Here is a 17,125-nt window from a genome sequence, read left to right on the forward strand (position 1 = left end):
TAGAAAAGAGACTCATCTCTAGCAAAACCCCCTTGTAAAGCCATACAAAGGTAAAATGAGTGCGTTGAATGTGACATTGGTCACAAGCTGATTGGATAGTTTGGATAGTTTCGCCGGAGCTTCTTCAGTTACAAAGCTTTGAATTCAGTGAATTGTGAAATAGCATTGCGCCGAGTATAAATATATACCCGGACTTAGAATTTACTGGAGGGATTAGAGAGCTTTTCAAGTCCTTGCAGCCTCTTTTCATGGTTTTGTGTACAAAAGCGTTGTATTAGCCCTGTAAGCCACGGGGCCTGAGTCACTTCTCTGATGTTTGTTGATGCCGGACTCTGCTATTCGAGCAGAAATGGGGAATCTGTGGTAATCCTGTCTTTCTTGCAAAGAGTTTACTAAATTTTGAATTTACACGTTTAATACCTTTTAAAATGCTCTTTGAACATTTTTAGCCCCTCGCTGTTTCCGCATCACAGGAAAAAGGCAACACACATTTCATGAGAAGATGCTTTATGGAGCATAAATTTAATATCTCCTCCACTTAAGAGTACTGTTCCATAATCCCCCTGCAATAAATGTTGACTTGTGCTATTTAAATTTACAATTTATCCACCGTATTATGCCCAGGAGGCGAGTGTTACAGTTATTGAGTGTGTTCTTTGAGTCCATGTATAGGTGTAGCACAGTTGAGAGCAAATCAGGAAGGCACTGCACACCATTCTGCAAAGAACAGATGATAGAATAATCCATAATGGGTCAAAATACATGTAAAGAATAGCTTGGATGCGATAACATTGCAGATACTACATGTTCTTGACTGATGTCTTCAGAGCAGGGAGAGAATTTCTTGATTCTGGACCTGATGCCATCCCTAATATAGTTCCTGTTCAAGCACATAACACTCTCAACTCTCACATATTTATTTCAACATTTCTTAATAAAATGGGTGTGATTTATGTATTTTTTTTTAAGTTTAACATGTGCATAATTTACTATCCACAAACAAAACCACTGATTCTAGAATATGCATTGCCAAATTTGTTTGAAAATCCAAAATAGACAGCAAAAGTGGCACAGATGATCAATATGAGTGAAGATTCGTTAAAACAAGGACAATTGAAATAATCTTAACAGTTTATAGGAATTACAAAAACAAAAAAATGTTTTAAATTAGTGCTTTGGCCTCTTGCACGAATATCTCACAATAAACGATAGATATGTTAAGAAAAGAATGTTCTTTTTTAAATATATATATAAAAAAAACAGTTTTATGCTTAGTGGAAAGTTCAGAAAGAACGCTTTTCATTTGCTATTCGTCCTACGTTTCGATAAATAGAAACGCTAAACATTCGCCCTCTTGTGCTCGAAGGTGAGCTCTTTGCACATCTCCAGAGTCAGTCTGCTGTCTCTCGCTCGGTGTAACGCAGCCGGATTAATTCCGCTCAGATGCGCCGGGTTCGAACCGTTCAGGTTTCCGAAAGCGCCGTAGTTCGTGAAGCCCGCGTAGAAAGGAGACGCGTAGTATAAGTGTCTGGGGGGAAAGGGGCACTGCGCTGGTGACCCGGCGGGCGATAACGCCCCTGATGATGGCTGTGACGCTTCTTCACTCCTCTTATCCGACGTAGCAATTTCGGCCAGAGACCAGAGTTTGGGTTTGGGGGTCGGGTTTGCGGAATGAAGGACAGATGAGGGTTTGCAGTTCTCACGGAGGGGCTTCTCGGTTTCGCTGGGCTCGTCTCGGGGAGAGGAGGTCGTGGGCACCGGAGACTCTGTCCGATGCTCCTCTTCTTCTCCACCGTCGATGATAACACTATCCGTCGCGTCCTGATCTTCCGAGCGGCTTCCCGTGCAGTCATCGACAACTGCGATCAAATGATAATAGGCTTATTAGTGTTAGAAATGCCTGTTAGAAACAGACAAACAGCATGGAATATAGACCTACAATATTTGTAAATTAGCAAAAAGATTATTATATATATATATATATAGGCTATATAAATAGGCTAGCTACTACGTAACAATGACGCTCTTTTTCTCTAAATCTCAAAAAAGACAATAGCTAGAATAAATGTGAGAGGTTAAAGGTTTGTGGGAACTTGTTTGTAAAACTTAAAAAATGTCTAGTTAAAAGGCTGCAAATTATTTTCCTCCTTTTCTTTTAAAATATTGTTGATGTTTTGTAATTAAACGTGTGTCCTCTAAATCAAAGGCAATGTGGTGTAACCAACACGCCGGGGTTATTTTGTTATCATGTGACATGAAAAACATAAAACAGTAAATTATATTATACCTCTATAGACCCTCATGACGGGGTGTCAAGGTCATTATTTAATTGTTTGTTTGTTTAAAAAAAATGATTTTTAATACTTTTTTTCATGAAAAGGATCTAAACCCTTTGGAAGCTTATTAATATTCATGAGTCCTTATGCTATTATTATTATTATTATTATTGAAAATAATAAGTTGTGTGCAGTGCATTGTGCAATAATGCTATTGCATTAGGTACTCGATGGTTAAACTACAAAAGATTTCACCCTTTTGCCATACGATAGGCTACGTTATCTGTAATAAACATTTGTTCATACATAATATATTTATTTAAAATAAAAATGTTAATAAAATATAAGAAATACAATATCAATGCAACCACGCGCATACACATAACAAGGGAAAGAATGAGCACCTAAATCTCTGGTCGTCTGTGTTGTTTCGGCTGTTTTGAGCGGCTCATCGTCCTCATCGTTTTTCTCTAAATCAATGCTGTCCTCCTCATCTTCATCCTCGCTCCGGTTCCGTGACGTCCAAGTCATTTTATTATCTTTTTTCAGTCTTCTGCGGGCGTTGGCGAACCAGGTGGACACCTGGGTGAGGGTCATCTTGGTGATGATGGCCAGCATGATTTTTTCTCCTTTGGTGGGGTAAGGGTTTTTCCGGTGTTCGTTGAGCCAGGCCTTCAGGGTGCTGGTGGCATCTCGTGTGGCGTTCTTCCGGTAAGCGGGGTCTCCAAACGGGTACGGGCCCAGGGGACCGGCGTACGGATGATAGCCTATAGAGCCAGTCATGCCTGGAGAAGGGTCATATGGGGAGCCCTGGGTAATGAATTAATAAAGATTACAATTTAGGGCGAAAAGCAGAGCAGACTATCTCATTTCCATGAGGATCCGCTGGTTTTTCTTAACAGTTTCCAGAAGAACGGCTTCTGGAATATTTCGTTATTAACTGTATATTATAATAATAGCATAATAATAAACTTTAATCACAGTCAAAAGATTCGATTTGTATTGATCTGATGTAGGCTAAGTTTATATGAAATCACACCACACACAAATTTAAGTAAGCGTAAGTAATAAAAATGAATATTCGGAAGAATAGAATGTAAATTCCGTGATTACAGAACACTATTCGTTATCTATATTTTAAAGGGTTATTTTCACTACGTTTCTTGATCATTTATGTTATCGCTAAGCTTAGTCAAAGAGCTTAACACAAATGTAATTGATATATAATAGCCTACAGAAAAACAAAGTATTAATAGGGTATGCAAAGTTCCAACTGTGGGCACTGGCATGCTGACAGTCATGATGTCATGATATAATAATCATAATAAACCTCCAGACTGCTCAAGAATAAATAAACATGGGCTTTATTATGAATGAAACTCACCCCATAGGAAGTGAAGGGGGCTGTGGATTCGGGACTGTACTGGAGTGAGCTGAAGGCTGTGGTGTTTGTGAAGGCTGTGGACGCGTACGGGGCGAAAGCAGATCCGTTGGAGGACCGTCCCAGATCGTCCGTCCGCGGTCCGGTGATCGCGCTGGAGCCGTACGGAGGACACGAGTACAGAGACAGCGACGACTGGTACAAGTATCCCTGAGGAAACGCCATGACCAGACTACTGCTACAGTCTCCTCACGAGCCCCAGAGTCAACGCACTCCTCCTAGGTGCCATCGAAGGAGAAGTCGAAGATTCAAAGCGGATCAACTCCCGATATTAGGAAATTAAACGAGGTCGCTCGCATGACCGGTGTCTTCGGTAAATTGGGTAGAAGAGTGTCTCGAGTTCCGCGCGCTTCCTCAAGGAGAGTGAAAGAAGAGCTCAAGCTGAGTTTTCCATCTCTCTCTCTCTCTCTCTCTCTTTCCCTCTCTCTCTCTCTCTCACACACACACACACGTTCTTTTTAGCGCCCACTCAAATTCACAAGTTATCCTCTTCATTTGGTCTTGACATAAGAGCCGTTCACACACGACGCGTTCTTGTGTTCCGTCTTTTTTTAAATGTTCAATGCATATTTAGCACACCTTGTGTCGAGTCTGTCTTTTTTCAACATCTCTTACTAGGAGCGCTGGATTTTTCAGATGTAGTGTCAAGTTAAAAACAGTAGTGCACCTTCAGTCATTTTTTTAATAATTTAAGTAAAAATGCAATAGACTTTGCCTATAGTCTTTAACAGTTGACGGTTGCGACACATGCTGTTTTTAGCATTTGCCATAACATTCACATTGTAAAATTCGGTCTAGAGACCCAGTCTGCTGGTGTATTTGTAGTTTTGAACGGTTTTTTGAAATAGTGTGATCTGTTCACACTTTTTGCTTAAAAACGGCCTCAAATCTGTTGTGTTCCAATTTGTTGAGTCGGACTGTTTTTGGGCGCGAAAATTTCTCCCGCGTGAACGCCCCCACAGAGCGCTTTTAATTCTGATTATTTATTTTCCATAATAGCCTATATTTAGCCTGTTATAATTTATACTTGATTGTTACAAGGAGTTTCAAACGGATGCTTTATTGCTATTTTAGATTTTTTTTACGATTATTCCAGTCTAGCCTATGTTTAGCGTAGGCTACTGAATTGAGAGAAAATATAAATGAAATCAATAATGCGTTTAGAAGTCATATTCCTTCTGAATATGCATCGCACATCTGTTCAGCGCTCCAAATGTGAACCGCACTGGAGGGATCCACGCGCCATACTGCGCTGATTATAAAAGTTTATTTTATGGAGCTCTGTGCTCTTCTTTTAAATATAGGCTATTCGAAGAAGAGTGCACTCTTATAGCGCGCCTGTGCCGCTTTGTTGCTTATGAATGGAGCGTTGCGTTTTTGTTGCGTCGCGTCGCTGGAGGACGCAGGTGAGTTAATCCTCCGCGCGCCGAGATTCGCGGCTCTGACACGACGCGCTCAGGAATCCCTGCACTATTAACATGACTTCCGCGAATCAGACTGGAGCAGAGCGCGGATGTTCCGACCTCGAGACTGCAGATGGAGGAACACATGATACTCACGCTACACACGAGCGACGCGACACGCAGCCTGGGTCAGGTAAAGAGAGCAGGTGCCCATATAGAAACTCTGTATAGGCTATGCGAGCACCTGAGCGTCTAGGTTAAAGATACTCGCCTAAACTATTTATCTAGGCATATCTTATCTCTTAACAAAACATAAAAGTATCGCTTGAATTCCTTGAACAATTTAAACATGCAGAGAAGTGACTAATCTCATTTGCGAGCTCTATTAATAGACTTAAGTGCTTGCTTAATGCAGCATGACTCTATGCGAGAAGTGCATAAGAAGTCTATATATAAAGCAGGTGTTCTCGATTTATAAATCAAACCTTTAGCCCAGTATAACCATAGATGTAATGTGCTTGCACTTAGGCTATATCAATTGCTATACTGTTTGAAGCGGTGTGTTGATGCACTACTCTTTTATATCTATAAGTATTCTAATGCATTATATCTGTGGATGAAATTATTCATGAGAACAAATGATTAGTGTGTGTAAGACATTATGAATGCGTTAGTTGCTGGCTTCATGAAAAGCATTGCCAATGTAGATCTTCACATTTTGTCGAGACACCTGTTGACAAATGTCTCATTTGGGACGTTTAAACATTTTATTATCTTTAGATGTGTTTATTATACCGTTTTATTTGTTGAGTCCTGATTTGTTTCCTTGAGCATTGTAATGAGTATATTGATTTGTGTTTTTAATCTAGATGCGGGTTTCATGGATCAAGAAGGGCCTGCATTTTCAGCCAAGGAAAAGGTAGTTGTTAAGCTCAATAGACACAAAAGGTGATAATAAACATGTTTTGCATCCAATGAACGATGCCAAATGTGCACTAGTGTGCAATATGTTATATGCAAATTTACACTGTTAAAATGTTGAATAACACAACAAGCCCCTCTTTCCAACACCCCAACCCATGTCTAAAGTTTGTTTTGGTCCAAGAGCAGCCCCAATCCTTTTCAATAGCTGATAAACCTCTCATAATTAATTTGATAAGTCATTTGAGTGTTATATATAAAATGCAGAGAATCATGATTTTGAAAACTTTATAATTTCCTCAAAGTAAACAGACAATATTTCACACAGTAAAACGGTCAAGAAATGTAAAAATATGCTTTATTGTATTAGTTAAAAGTCCAAAGTAATATTTAATTTGACAGAATCACCTTTACTACATTGGGTTAAACCAACAAGAGTAACAGATCAGATCTGGTGGAAATAGCTGCACATTTTCACTTTTTACAGTGTGTAATCGTTTGTCTCGGGAGATTATACTTTTATTTAGAAGGAGTCAATAACTCCGACGGCTAAATGAACATTGATTGACGATAATGGTGCATGAATAATGTTCTCTTTCCACAAAACGCTATCAGATTTGATGCATCACAGTCAGTTTTATGGTGATATGACTTCATTATGCAGTAGCTTTGCTCATAAAGACGGATCCAGTCGGTTGCATTTGTACTGTTTGCTCGCTTACATTCCTCTCAGGAATGTGGATAAATTTAGTGCTTTCTACGCTCAGTAAAATGTTTGTCCTAACACAATGATATATCTACAGTTAAGCTAAAAAAGAAGTGATAACAGCTGTGATGTGAGTAAACCTGTCCCTGCAGTCACTGGAGTAATTGGTGCCCATTTTTAACCAAACATCGCTCGATCTTGTTATTTATATCCGTGTTTACCAATTGCTTGTTTATACAGAATTCCTTTCTCCAGTCTTCAGGGAATTCCTCAGCTTAACTGAGCTTTAATACTAGCAAAGATTAGTCCTGGCCCGCTTGTTTCTGTTTGCCCTGCAGTTTTACGTTTATCCTGTAAGGTAGCTCTTGTTTGTGAATTCGTGTCATTTCCTCTTTGGTGTCCTTTAGCCACTCCTTGCTCAATGCAGCCTTGTCCCACGCTGTGTTTTGACCCCAGGTGGATCCTGTGGCTTTGAGTCTCGTAGTATTCAGACTCTGTTGTGGATATCACATGTCAGTAGATGGAAATGGACACACCAAAGCTAGACGTGGATTAGCTAGTGTGTCGCAGCAGCTGCAGGGTGAACATTGAGGCACATTTCTTCAGAGGCTTGTCATAGTGGTATAACAACGGGTCTGATTTCCCTGTGTGTTGCCTGCCGTTATAATACACTTTACAGAACATTAATGAAGTTGTTTTTAGCTCAAATGTGTTCTGTGCTTAAAGGAATGTTCTGGGCTTAGTACAAGTCGAGCTCTGTGGATGTCTGTGACATACTGTTGATTATTTGTACCCCAGTTTGTAAAAACAAGCACAGCGTGCACTTACAGTGGGAGTCTATGGGGCAAGGCATTCAGTTTTAAAGCAGAAATGTGCAGCTATTTATTATTATTGTTATTATTAGTAATTCTTCCATTTAAAAATGTGAAGTTACATTGATCTTGCAATGGAACGTCTCAGGTTACTTGTGTAACCATGGTTCCCTGAGTAGGGAACGAGACACTGCGTCCTCTAGGGGTATGCAGATGAATATCAGTAATTCCTAGTCTTCTTTTGAGCATTGTGCAAAAAGTTACCAGATTATTTTGTTTGTTTGTTTTGTTTTTGGGATTTGTTTTGCTTTTGTGTTTTTATTTTTTGTGTTTTGTTTTGGGGTTTTGTTTGGGGTTTTGTTTACTTGTGTTTTGTTTTGGGGTTGTTTTGTTGTTGATTTGTATTGGGTTTTGTTGTTTTGTTTTGTTGTTGTGTTTTGTTTTGGATTGTGTTTAGTTGTGTTTTGGGGTTGTTTTGTTGTTGATTTGTTTTGTTGTTGTGTTTTGTTTTGGGATTGTTTTTTGTTGTGTGTTTTGTTGTTGATTTGTTTTGGGTTTTGTAATGTTGTGTTTTTATTTTTTTATTTTTTTTGTTGTTGTGTGTTTTACTTTTGGGTTGTTTTTTTGTTTTGTTTTTATTTGATGCTGGAAGATTTTTTTATGTTTACAGAAGCACATCTTTCAACTTTCATTCTGTTGTTCTTCTATAATCAGAATAAAGCCACTCAAAGTAATGTTTAGTCTACATTTCGTTCAGCTAGACTTCAAACCAAAGCCTGTTGTCGCAATACCGAATCTTCAGCTTAATTAGATTGCTGTAAAGTTTAACAGTAGAATGACTTCATTGCTCAAGTATTCGGAAACATCAATGCTTTAACATTTCTGCAGTCCAAGACGAATCAGCCATTGTCCGGAGAGAGCCGAAGTACAAGTGGCCACATGCACACGGTGTTTCTTAATTAATTGCAAATGGCTTGGATTTCACATCCGACCATTATGTATAGGAAAACAATTCCTTGCCAGTTACCAATCCGTGTGTAATGAATACCCATTGGAGCTGACTGTTTAAACTGACTTGAATAGGGGGACATTTTACTGAGACATTCTTGTCTAATGAAAGACATGACATGCCAGTGGAAATGAAGGCAAGAACAGCTGTGACATGTGGAAAGCTGGGATATTTTAATGTGACGTCCTATTGAAGGGAGCTTCACCACTAGTCTGATTGATTTCTGCTTTCTGGCATTATAGGAAAAAGCTAAAACAGTTTGGATGAGGCTTTTGTTTGGATATGCAAATAAAAATGTAGTTCACTTTTTACAAAAAAGAAAATCGTTACAAGCCTCGACACGAAGTGTAGCACTGAAATATACATGGCCACCGCTGAGGTCTTAATGAACATGAGCGCTGCTATAAATGACACAAAGCCCGCTGGGATTTCTCTTTCCAAATGAAGTGTAGTGGAGGTTGAGTATGGACTGAAGTCTGACAGATGAACTGTGCTTAATGGCCACTTCCAGAGAGGTCTCATCTCCACTGGGCCGTGTACGCACATCAGCAGGTGACTAAAACAGCCACTGCACTTGTCAAACTGTCACATTACAGCGTAATGAAGAGTAATCATGCCGGCGTTGAGTGAAATGTTATTCCTCAGCTAAAGGGTATTTGTGCTTGTCAACCCGTTTTAGATAAGCACAAAAAACGGCACATGATGCAGTTACGGTGAAGATAAGAGGAAGTTAGTGCGGTAATGTTTGTTTAATGATTGTTCGGTGTGACTTGAGCAATAAATATGCCAGAATGGGTAACAGGGTTGCATATTTAGATTAAAATAAGCTATCATTCAGGAGAGCCTTAAGACAGTTTGGTACCAAATGTTGGTTTGTAAATATTGATAAACATTTATTTATTAAATATATGTAGAGATTTTATGGAATGTTGTTTTTTAATTATTATTATTTATTATTTATTTTATTACAGGATACACATCATGCTTATGGTAATTTTATTAATTAATTTTCTACAATGAACAGCATATTAATTCAGCCGATTCGGACAAAATTAGGACTGTGTATGATTTTACTTGTTAGATACACTGAAGTGGGCCAAAACTAAATCACCATTTATAAATACATATTGTAAAGGTGTTTAAAACTAGCTAACTTTATGTTTGATAATATAGTATATTTAATAGTTTTTCTAAAGAATATTGAATTGTATTGCTTTCAGAAAGTTATAGAACAGCATATTGAACATTATGCATGAAATGTGCCAGTATTTTAAGAGATGGACCTGACACTTTAAAATAAAATGATAAATAAGATATTTAATGTTTTATGATTCATAAATAAACATCTAACAGCTGCATTTATAAAATATTATGCCATGAAAGTGTTCAATTGAAATGTTAAAAACCGCAAGAAAAATAAAAAAATAAAAAAAATAAAAATAAAAATACAATATATTTTACTTTTGTATAAATGCAAAATACAAAAGTAAAATATATTTCCAATATATTGTTTGCTAATACAATGCACTAATTTAATTTTTAAAACTTCATTTTTTTTTCTTCTCAATAACTTTGGCAATTAGTGCTCTTTCTGATCTGACTGTTAATCACTGATGTAACCTGTTGCCCAGTGATTTATGATATGAAAATTAAGCATATTGACATTTAATTATCATATCATGTAATTATTTTGGTTAACATTTTCAATGAATTGACATATCTGAAAATGTACTATAAATATGTTCTGTTTTTTGTTTTCAGGAGTCAGATTTTTTGGCTCATGAGTTCATCCCATCTTCATCGCACACTTCAGGATCAGGCCAGCACATTTGCGAGGGGTTCAAATATCTCACTCAAGAGGGACTAGAGCCAGACGTCAAGACCACCGCCACACCAAAACCAGCTCAGGCCTTCACAGATGAGTCCGCGGCTAGTCAAACTCAAGGTCAGGGGCTGCATCCCACTGGGAAACCCCAAGAACCAGAACCTGAACAGATCCTGGAGGACAAGAGGTCCGATCAGGAGGATCTAAAGCGATATGATGAGACTTTCAGGACACAGAGAAGCTGTGAATATGAGCCAGAGGAAGGGATGCCAGCCGTGGTGGTCACACAACCTGAAGAGGTGAGTGGAGACCAGAACATTTCATCACGCCATGTCTTTCAAAACCAATATGACTTTTCTTGTTTCTTCTGTGGAGTACAAAAAGAAACGTTTAGCAGAATGTCCAAGCTGCTTTGTTCCATACAATGAAAGTCAGTGGTGACCGCAACCAGTGTTGCGGAAAGTTACTTTTAAAAGGAATGCATAACAATATTGCGTTACTCCCCCAAAAAAGTAACTTACGTAACATAGTAAATTACGTTACTTAGTTACTTTTGATGGAAAGTAATGTGTTACGTTACTTTTGAGTTGCTTTTTAAATCTGGGCAGGGTTTGCTTGTTTGTTTTTAATATAAAAAGTTCTTCTTTTTGAAGCTTTTCACACCAAAATTGAAATGAATATGCCTCAGGCTGAAGGAAATGTAAATTCACGTCTGTACAGTAGAGGGCACCGCTCAAACAAATTGTATGAAGAATATGACGCAGGAGAAGAAAGTTCAACACTATTCAGCAATAACCAAAATTAAACACAAATGTGTCATTTTTGCTTATTAGTATGGTTGAATTGGATCATCGAAGGTCAGTAGCAAAGATATTGGTTAATAAAATGGGATTAAATGCACTCTGCACTCACTCCTGATTTCTCTGAACATGAGGACAGGAGAGCTGTCAGTCAAGACACGGGAAACAAAGTAACTGCTGTTACGTATTTGAAAAAATAACAGATATGACGCAGGAGAAGAAAGTTCAACACTATTCAGCAATAACCAAAATTAAACACAAATGTGTCATTTTTGCTTATTAGTATGGTTGAATTGGATCATCGAAGGTCAGTAGCAAAGATATTGGTTAATAAAATGGGATTAAATGCACTCTGCACTCACTCCTGATTTCTCTGAACATGAGGACAGGAGAGCTGTCAGTCAAGACACGGGAAACAAAGTAACTGCTGTTACGTATTTGAAAAAATAACAGATATTTTCTTGTAAATTTAAAAGTAATGCGTTACTTAACTAGTTAAATGAAAAAGTAATCTGATTACGTAACTTGCGTTACTTGTAATGCTTCACCCCCAACACTGACCGCGCAACTGTCATGCGCAAGATCGAGATATTCAGGGAAAACAACTTAAATTTCAGCCTATTTCAACACAAATCAATCAATCAACCACTGAGACCTCAATTTGTAATAACAATGGAATATTATTCCTACTCTCAACACAAACATTACGGAATCAAAATGCTTATATTATTCTGATCTGATAATTACATCAATCCAGCTTTGATCACCACACCAAAATGTCATTTAATGCTTTAAACAAATGACTGTATTTAATAGATGACTTATATTTTGTATTTATTTCTGTGATTAGTATTCATGCATGCTTGAGTGTATTTTTCTCAGTCTCTTTGTTCTGCTATATGTGTACAGTAGAGTCTCACTCTCACATTCAGTCTTTGTTCTTTGTGTAAATGTTATCTCTGATCATGCGCTGCTCGGCTTCCCTTGCACATTTTGTTCATCACAGATGTTTTTCTTCTCACAAATGAAACAGTTCTCTTGATAAGGTCTACATTTCTTTCATTTAATGTATGCAAATGATTAATTTACTTCTTAGATGGGTGCTGGTTTTACAGCTGTTGTCGTATCGAGATTTCACTGAGACAACTGTAAGTTCACCGAATGTCGAAGTGAAATGCTTTGAAACTTTGTTTAGAATAAGAAAAAAATAAATAGAGGTGCGTTTGTAATTTCTAGGCTACTAACAAGACAGGACTGCAAACCAAAAATATGATTTATGACAGAATTCCTAAACACTTCAATTCTTTCCAGGCAGTTAAAAATTTAAATGAAATCAAAATTATGCCTAGTTATTTTCTTTATTTACATTTTTAATAACATTTTAGTAAATCAATTTACAACGTTGAAAATTTTACATTAAATAAATAAATCTTTAAGACTTAATTGTGTTTACATAGTTTAGATATCTTGGATATCTTGATTGGTTGATTGTTTGATTGATTGTTTGATTGGTTGGTTGGTTGTTTGATTGATTGTTTGATTGGTTGGTTGGTTGGTTGGTTGGTTGATTGTTTGTTTGTTTGATTGATTGATTGGTTGGTTGATTGTTTGTTTGTTTGATTGGTTGGTTGATTGTTTGATTGATTGTTTGATTGGTTGGTTGGTTAGTTGATTTTTTGATTGATTGGTTGGTTGATTGTTTGATTGATTGTTTGATTGGTTGGTTGGTTAGTTGATTTTTTGATTGATTGGTTGGTTGATTGTTTGATTGATTGTTTGATTGGTTGGTTGGTTGGTTGGTTGGTTGGTTGATTGGTTGATTGAAAAAAAAAAACTGAATCCAAAACTAATTTCTGATCTTATTTTGAACATTATTGTGCACATCCTTTCAGATGTTTGTAACAAAATCTATTACTAAAATATCATAACTTGCTATGTGGCTCTAATAAATTTGATCCAAAAATGAAAATGTTATTATGTACTCACCTCAAGTCGTTCCAAACCTGTTTTTTTTGCTTTGCAGAACACAAAAAAAGTTATTTTGAAGAACCAACCATTGACCTCTATTTTATGGGAACAAACAAACAAACAGACAAACAAATAAATAAATCTGAGTGTAATTTCTTCGCCACAAACAAGACAGAATTGCAAACCAAAAAAAAAAAAAACATTATTGTGCACATTCTTCCAAATGTCTGCATCAAAATCTCTTACCAAAATGTAATAACTTGATCTGCCCCTCTAATAATTTCCACCAAAACAAGGAAAATTCTATAATTTACTCACCCTCATGTCATTCCAAACCTGCATGCACTTTTTGTGGAACACAAACAGAACCCAAAAGGAGATATTATGAAGAACAATGGGAGTCAACCAACACTGAATACCACTGACTTCTGTTGTATGAACAACAAAAGTCACAGCATAGAATTTAAAATAAAAAATGATAACAACTATTGCGCTCATTATTCCAAATACTGGTGTAAAAATCTATTACCAAAATGTAAACATTTATCAAAATATCTTCTTTTATTCACCACAGAAGAGTCATACATATTTGTAGTAACAGGAGGGAGAGTACATGATAACAGAATACCTTTCATTTCTGAATGACGTGATGAATCCCCCTTATTTCTCAACCCTCCCCGCCAACCACTACACTCCATTCTGCTAAGTATAGCCCACTCTTGACAATCCAATCCAATCAAATCCCTAATGGATAAAATCCATACTGTTAAATTTTCAGTAGCGACCTCTGTAACAATAATACCTCAATAATGCGTTATTATAATGTGCCATTTTTTTTTGGCTTTGTTACATTTAGTTTTTTTCTCCTTCAGCACAAACAATATGCATTTGTGGAGCAGTATTTTCTGGGTGCGTTTGCTCAGACACACACCTGTTAGTGTGAACGTGTGTGTGCGGCACAGTAATGATATCTGCTGTGCAGGACTAGATTGATGGCTCGGCTGGATGGGCTGCACACTCTAAAGTGCCCCTGGGGGAGCCAATAGATAAATCAGTTTAAGCCCTGGACCCCATTTAAAAAGGCTTTGGCAGGTTAATGTGATATCCACTCCAATACATTAGACCAGCCTCTCATTCAGGTAAATAGGCACTTACTCTGGCCTGACCCACACTCTCTGCTATCCAATTGTGTTTATTTCATTAGCTCATCTGTACAGAGTTTCCAATGACACAGGATTTCAATTGATCCTGGGCTGAAGATGATGGCTGGCATCAGGTGGCTGTGATGTGTTTAGGAAGTAGAAGGTGTCTGATGTGCTGTGACTTATGGGTGACGCTCAAGTGGCTCTGGATGGATTCGGATCGGGACGGTCTGTAGGTCTGGATTTATCAGGGCATTCCTGTGGGTGACTGCCAAGTGTTCAAAGACTGTTTACAACCTTAAATAATTGATAAAATGGCCTTTTGCATCTAGCTGCCTACCTAGACAACATCTTTAGGCATTATGGCCAGTATTGGGGGTAACATGTTACATGTAACACGAGTTATGTAATCAGATCACTTTTTTTTCAAGTAAAGTAATGCATTACTTTTTTAGTTACTTTTTCAAATAAGTATCGCAAGTCACTTTGTTTTCCCATTTATTAACTGACAGCTCTCTAATGAACATTCACCATTTGGGTAGGCTAAATGTATTAGGAACATTATCACAGCATAAGTCAAAGAGTGATAGTCTCATAAAAGTGACCATTATATTGATGAAAAAAAAAATCTAAAGAAAATATCTGTCATAACTCATTAATTTCCTTAACTCACCTAAGAGGAACATTTAGCATCAGAAATGATTTCCTCCAGAACTGCGTGTGGAAAAGTCCTCCCATGAAGTCACTAAAATGAAAATATGAGGAAGAAAATCACGATGTCTTGACATTTTTGTGACAGGTGCAGTTTCACTGAGAAAGGTGCTCATGTCATGTGATTCCACGAGTCACATAATAGCCTGCACTGTTTGTCACACCTGTGCAAGGGAAAACTGCTAAATAATTGCTCTGTCACAGTTGTGATGCAGCGGACTCATATTTGGCACAATTTTATACTTTCACAGCTTTCACAGTCTATGTTTTCCTGAGTTTGACACTGCTGTTTCTTTATTTTAGTTAATAAAAGGACAGTAAACAGAAATCTGAAATCACACAAATGAACACACACGTACAGTATCTGCACTTTGAACTCATACTGGGCTAAACACGGCCATGAAGTGTTTCTGTAGGGGGAGTCCAGCGCTCGCCCAAGCTCTGAATATATATTGAATATTTGAATATTGTAGGCACTCGTTTGCATCCAAATGAGTTCTGCTTGTCTGGGTGATGGACAATTTCAACTTGACCCCTGTCTCTTTGTATGCAACCTACAGTTTACTGTCAAAAGCATCTCATTTTCTTCAGCTCATTTGTGTGTTTACTTCTGGCAACCCTACATTTCTCAGTGTCTCGAAAGTATGGATTTTGTCTGTAAACATTGTATTTTATACCCCAGTCACACTACTGTCTGGGTGAATTCATCTCCGTTCTATTGTTTAAAACCTTCATTCAGAAGCCGTTGAGGTAAAGAGATATGTGGGAAAAATCTGCCTTTGTTAATAAATATGACAGATATCACAGACCATTCATTAGTGGTGTTTGGTAAGTCAGATACACTATAAAAATTATGTTTCAACGTTGTAAATAAAATTAAATTATTGGAGTACATTTTACAAGAAACTACTTTTTCAGTCTTTCTACTTCAAAATTTCACATTTAATTAAAGGCGTTACTTGCCAGAGTTATTACAGTTCACTAAAACTAAAATTAAAATCATAAGAAAAATAAGTAAAAAAAAATAAAAAATCATTAGGTAAAATAAAATGTTAACTAAAATAAAATACAGTTTTATTTCAGCTAGTTGATAATGCAAAGTTTCTCATAAAAAAACAAAACAAAACAAAAAAACAACTATAATAGAATCTCAGTGATACTAAAAAATCACTGTTACTTGCCAAATATTTTTTTTAATTTACTGGTAATTTTTGAATGAATATAGTAAATCCTATGACATTATTTATTTATTTGTTTATTACTTTTAATTACTTTTAAATAATTTTTTTATTTACTTTTAATTTAATTTAATGTAATTTAATCTGTTATTTCATATTATTTTCCCCAAAAATATTTAAATTTTCACAATTCCTAATTCTTTTCCTTCCAAGCCTCTCCAAATGACTTCACCAATCACTTGTGAGAGCAACCAATTGGCTTTTCAAATGAGAAATATAAAGATACCAATATTATGCATGAAGTTATTTTGGACTCTCAGAGGGCCACTAAAGAAGTAATTCCCCTCGGATGGAGATACCCGGTAACTAATATGAATGCAAATTGGATTAAACGCCTGCATTAGTGTCTGATAAACAATTTACGTTGCCAAGTGCTCAGAAGGGATGCAACGTTTTAACTCGAGCTCTCGTTTTTGATAGACTGTGTGATTGAATTCACTTCTGTGTACTTTTAGTACTTAAAGACTTATTACTTAACATATTCTATGAATGCTTTAGAAATGCTTTCTTAAAGGGGTCATGTGTTGCGATTTCAAGTTTTCCTTAGTTTTTTTAACCTTAAACTGCGTGAACACATTGCATTACATCAAATACACAAAATAATGTTATTTTTAGCATCGTCATATGACCCCTTTAAACATTATAAAGGCTTTTATATTGGTGCATAACACTTTTTTATCTTTTCACAAATTATAGTAACCATGGTCGCTGTGCATTATAATCAGTGTTGGGGGTAATATATTACAAGTAACGCAAGTTACGTAATCAGATTACTTTTTTCAAGTAACTAGTAAAGTAACACATTACTTTTTAATTTACAAGAGAATATCTTAGTTACTTTTTCAAATAAGTAACGCAAGTTACTTTTTTTTT

The 17,125-nt window shown here is 36.7% G+C and overlaps 2 protein-coding genes across 5 annotated transcripts in view; one reads left to right on the plus strand and one right to left on the minus strand.

Moving 5' to 3' along the window:
• Positions 1-1,184: 1,184 nt before the first annotated feature.
• LOC107752486 (iroquois-class homeodomain protein IRX-5-like) lies at positions 1,185-4,031 on the minus strand. The gene is made up of 3 exons (XM_016568470.1): positions 3,661-4,031; positions 2,681-3,086; positions 1,185-1,859 (listed from the first exon to the last, which is right to left on the minus strand). Exons 1-3 carry the CDS (start codon positions 3,880-3,882, stop codon positions 1,339-1,341), a joined length of 1,149 nt encoding a protein of 382 aa, XP_016423956.1. The 5' UTR covers positions 3,883-4,031; the 3' UTR covers positions 1,185-1,338.
• Positions 4,032-5,094: 1,063 nt separating this feature from the next.
• The window catches only part of LOC107752458 (uncharacterized), a 77,879-nt gene continuing 65,848 nt past the window's right edge, over positions 5,095-17,125 (plus strand). For all 4 annotated transcript variants that reach the window (XM_016568435.1, XM_016568432.1, XM_016568434.1 and 1 more), the window contains exons 1-3: positions 5,095-5,313; positions 5,990-6,039; positions 10,330-10,692. In XM_016568435.1, the coding sequence (XP_016423921.1) occupies positions 5,196-5,313; positions 5,990-6,039; positions 10,330-10,692 (531 nt within the window). In that variant the 5' untranslated portion in view covers positions 5,095-5,195. The remainder of the gene's footprint in view (positions 5,314-5,989; positions 6,040-10,329; positions 10,693-17,125) is intronic.

The sequence above is a fragment of the Sinocyclocheilus rhinocerous genome, unplaced genomic scaffold, assembly GCF_001515625.1.
Source record: "Sinocyclocheilus rhinocerous isolate Xijiao unplaced genomic scaffold, SAMN03320098_v1.1 scaffold921, whole genome shotgun sequence".
Classification (NCBI taxonomy): domain Eukaryota; kingdom Metazoa; phylum Chordata; class Actinopteri; order Cypriniformes; family Cyprinidae; genus Sinocyclocheilus; species Sinocyclocheilus rhinocerous.

Excerpts from the sequence above, each read along its gene's own strand:
- LOC107752486 (XM_016568470.1), bottom strand. The coding sequence starts at position 3,882 with ATGGCGTTTCCTCAGGGATACTTGTACCAGTCGTCGCTGTCTCTGTAC. Across the intron at positions 3,087-3,660 it reads CCCCCTTCACTTCCTATGGG|GGCTCCCCATATGACCCTTC; the intron begins GTGAGTTTCATT and ends TTCATTACCCAG. Across the intron at positions 1,860-2,680 it reads ACAGACGACCAGAGATTTAG|TTGTCGATGACTGCACGGGA; the intron begins GTGCTCATTCTT and ends ATTTGATCGCAG.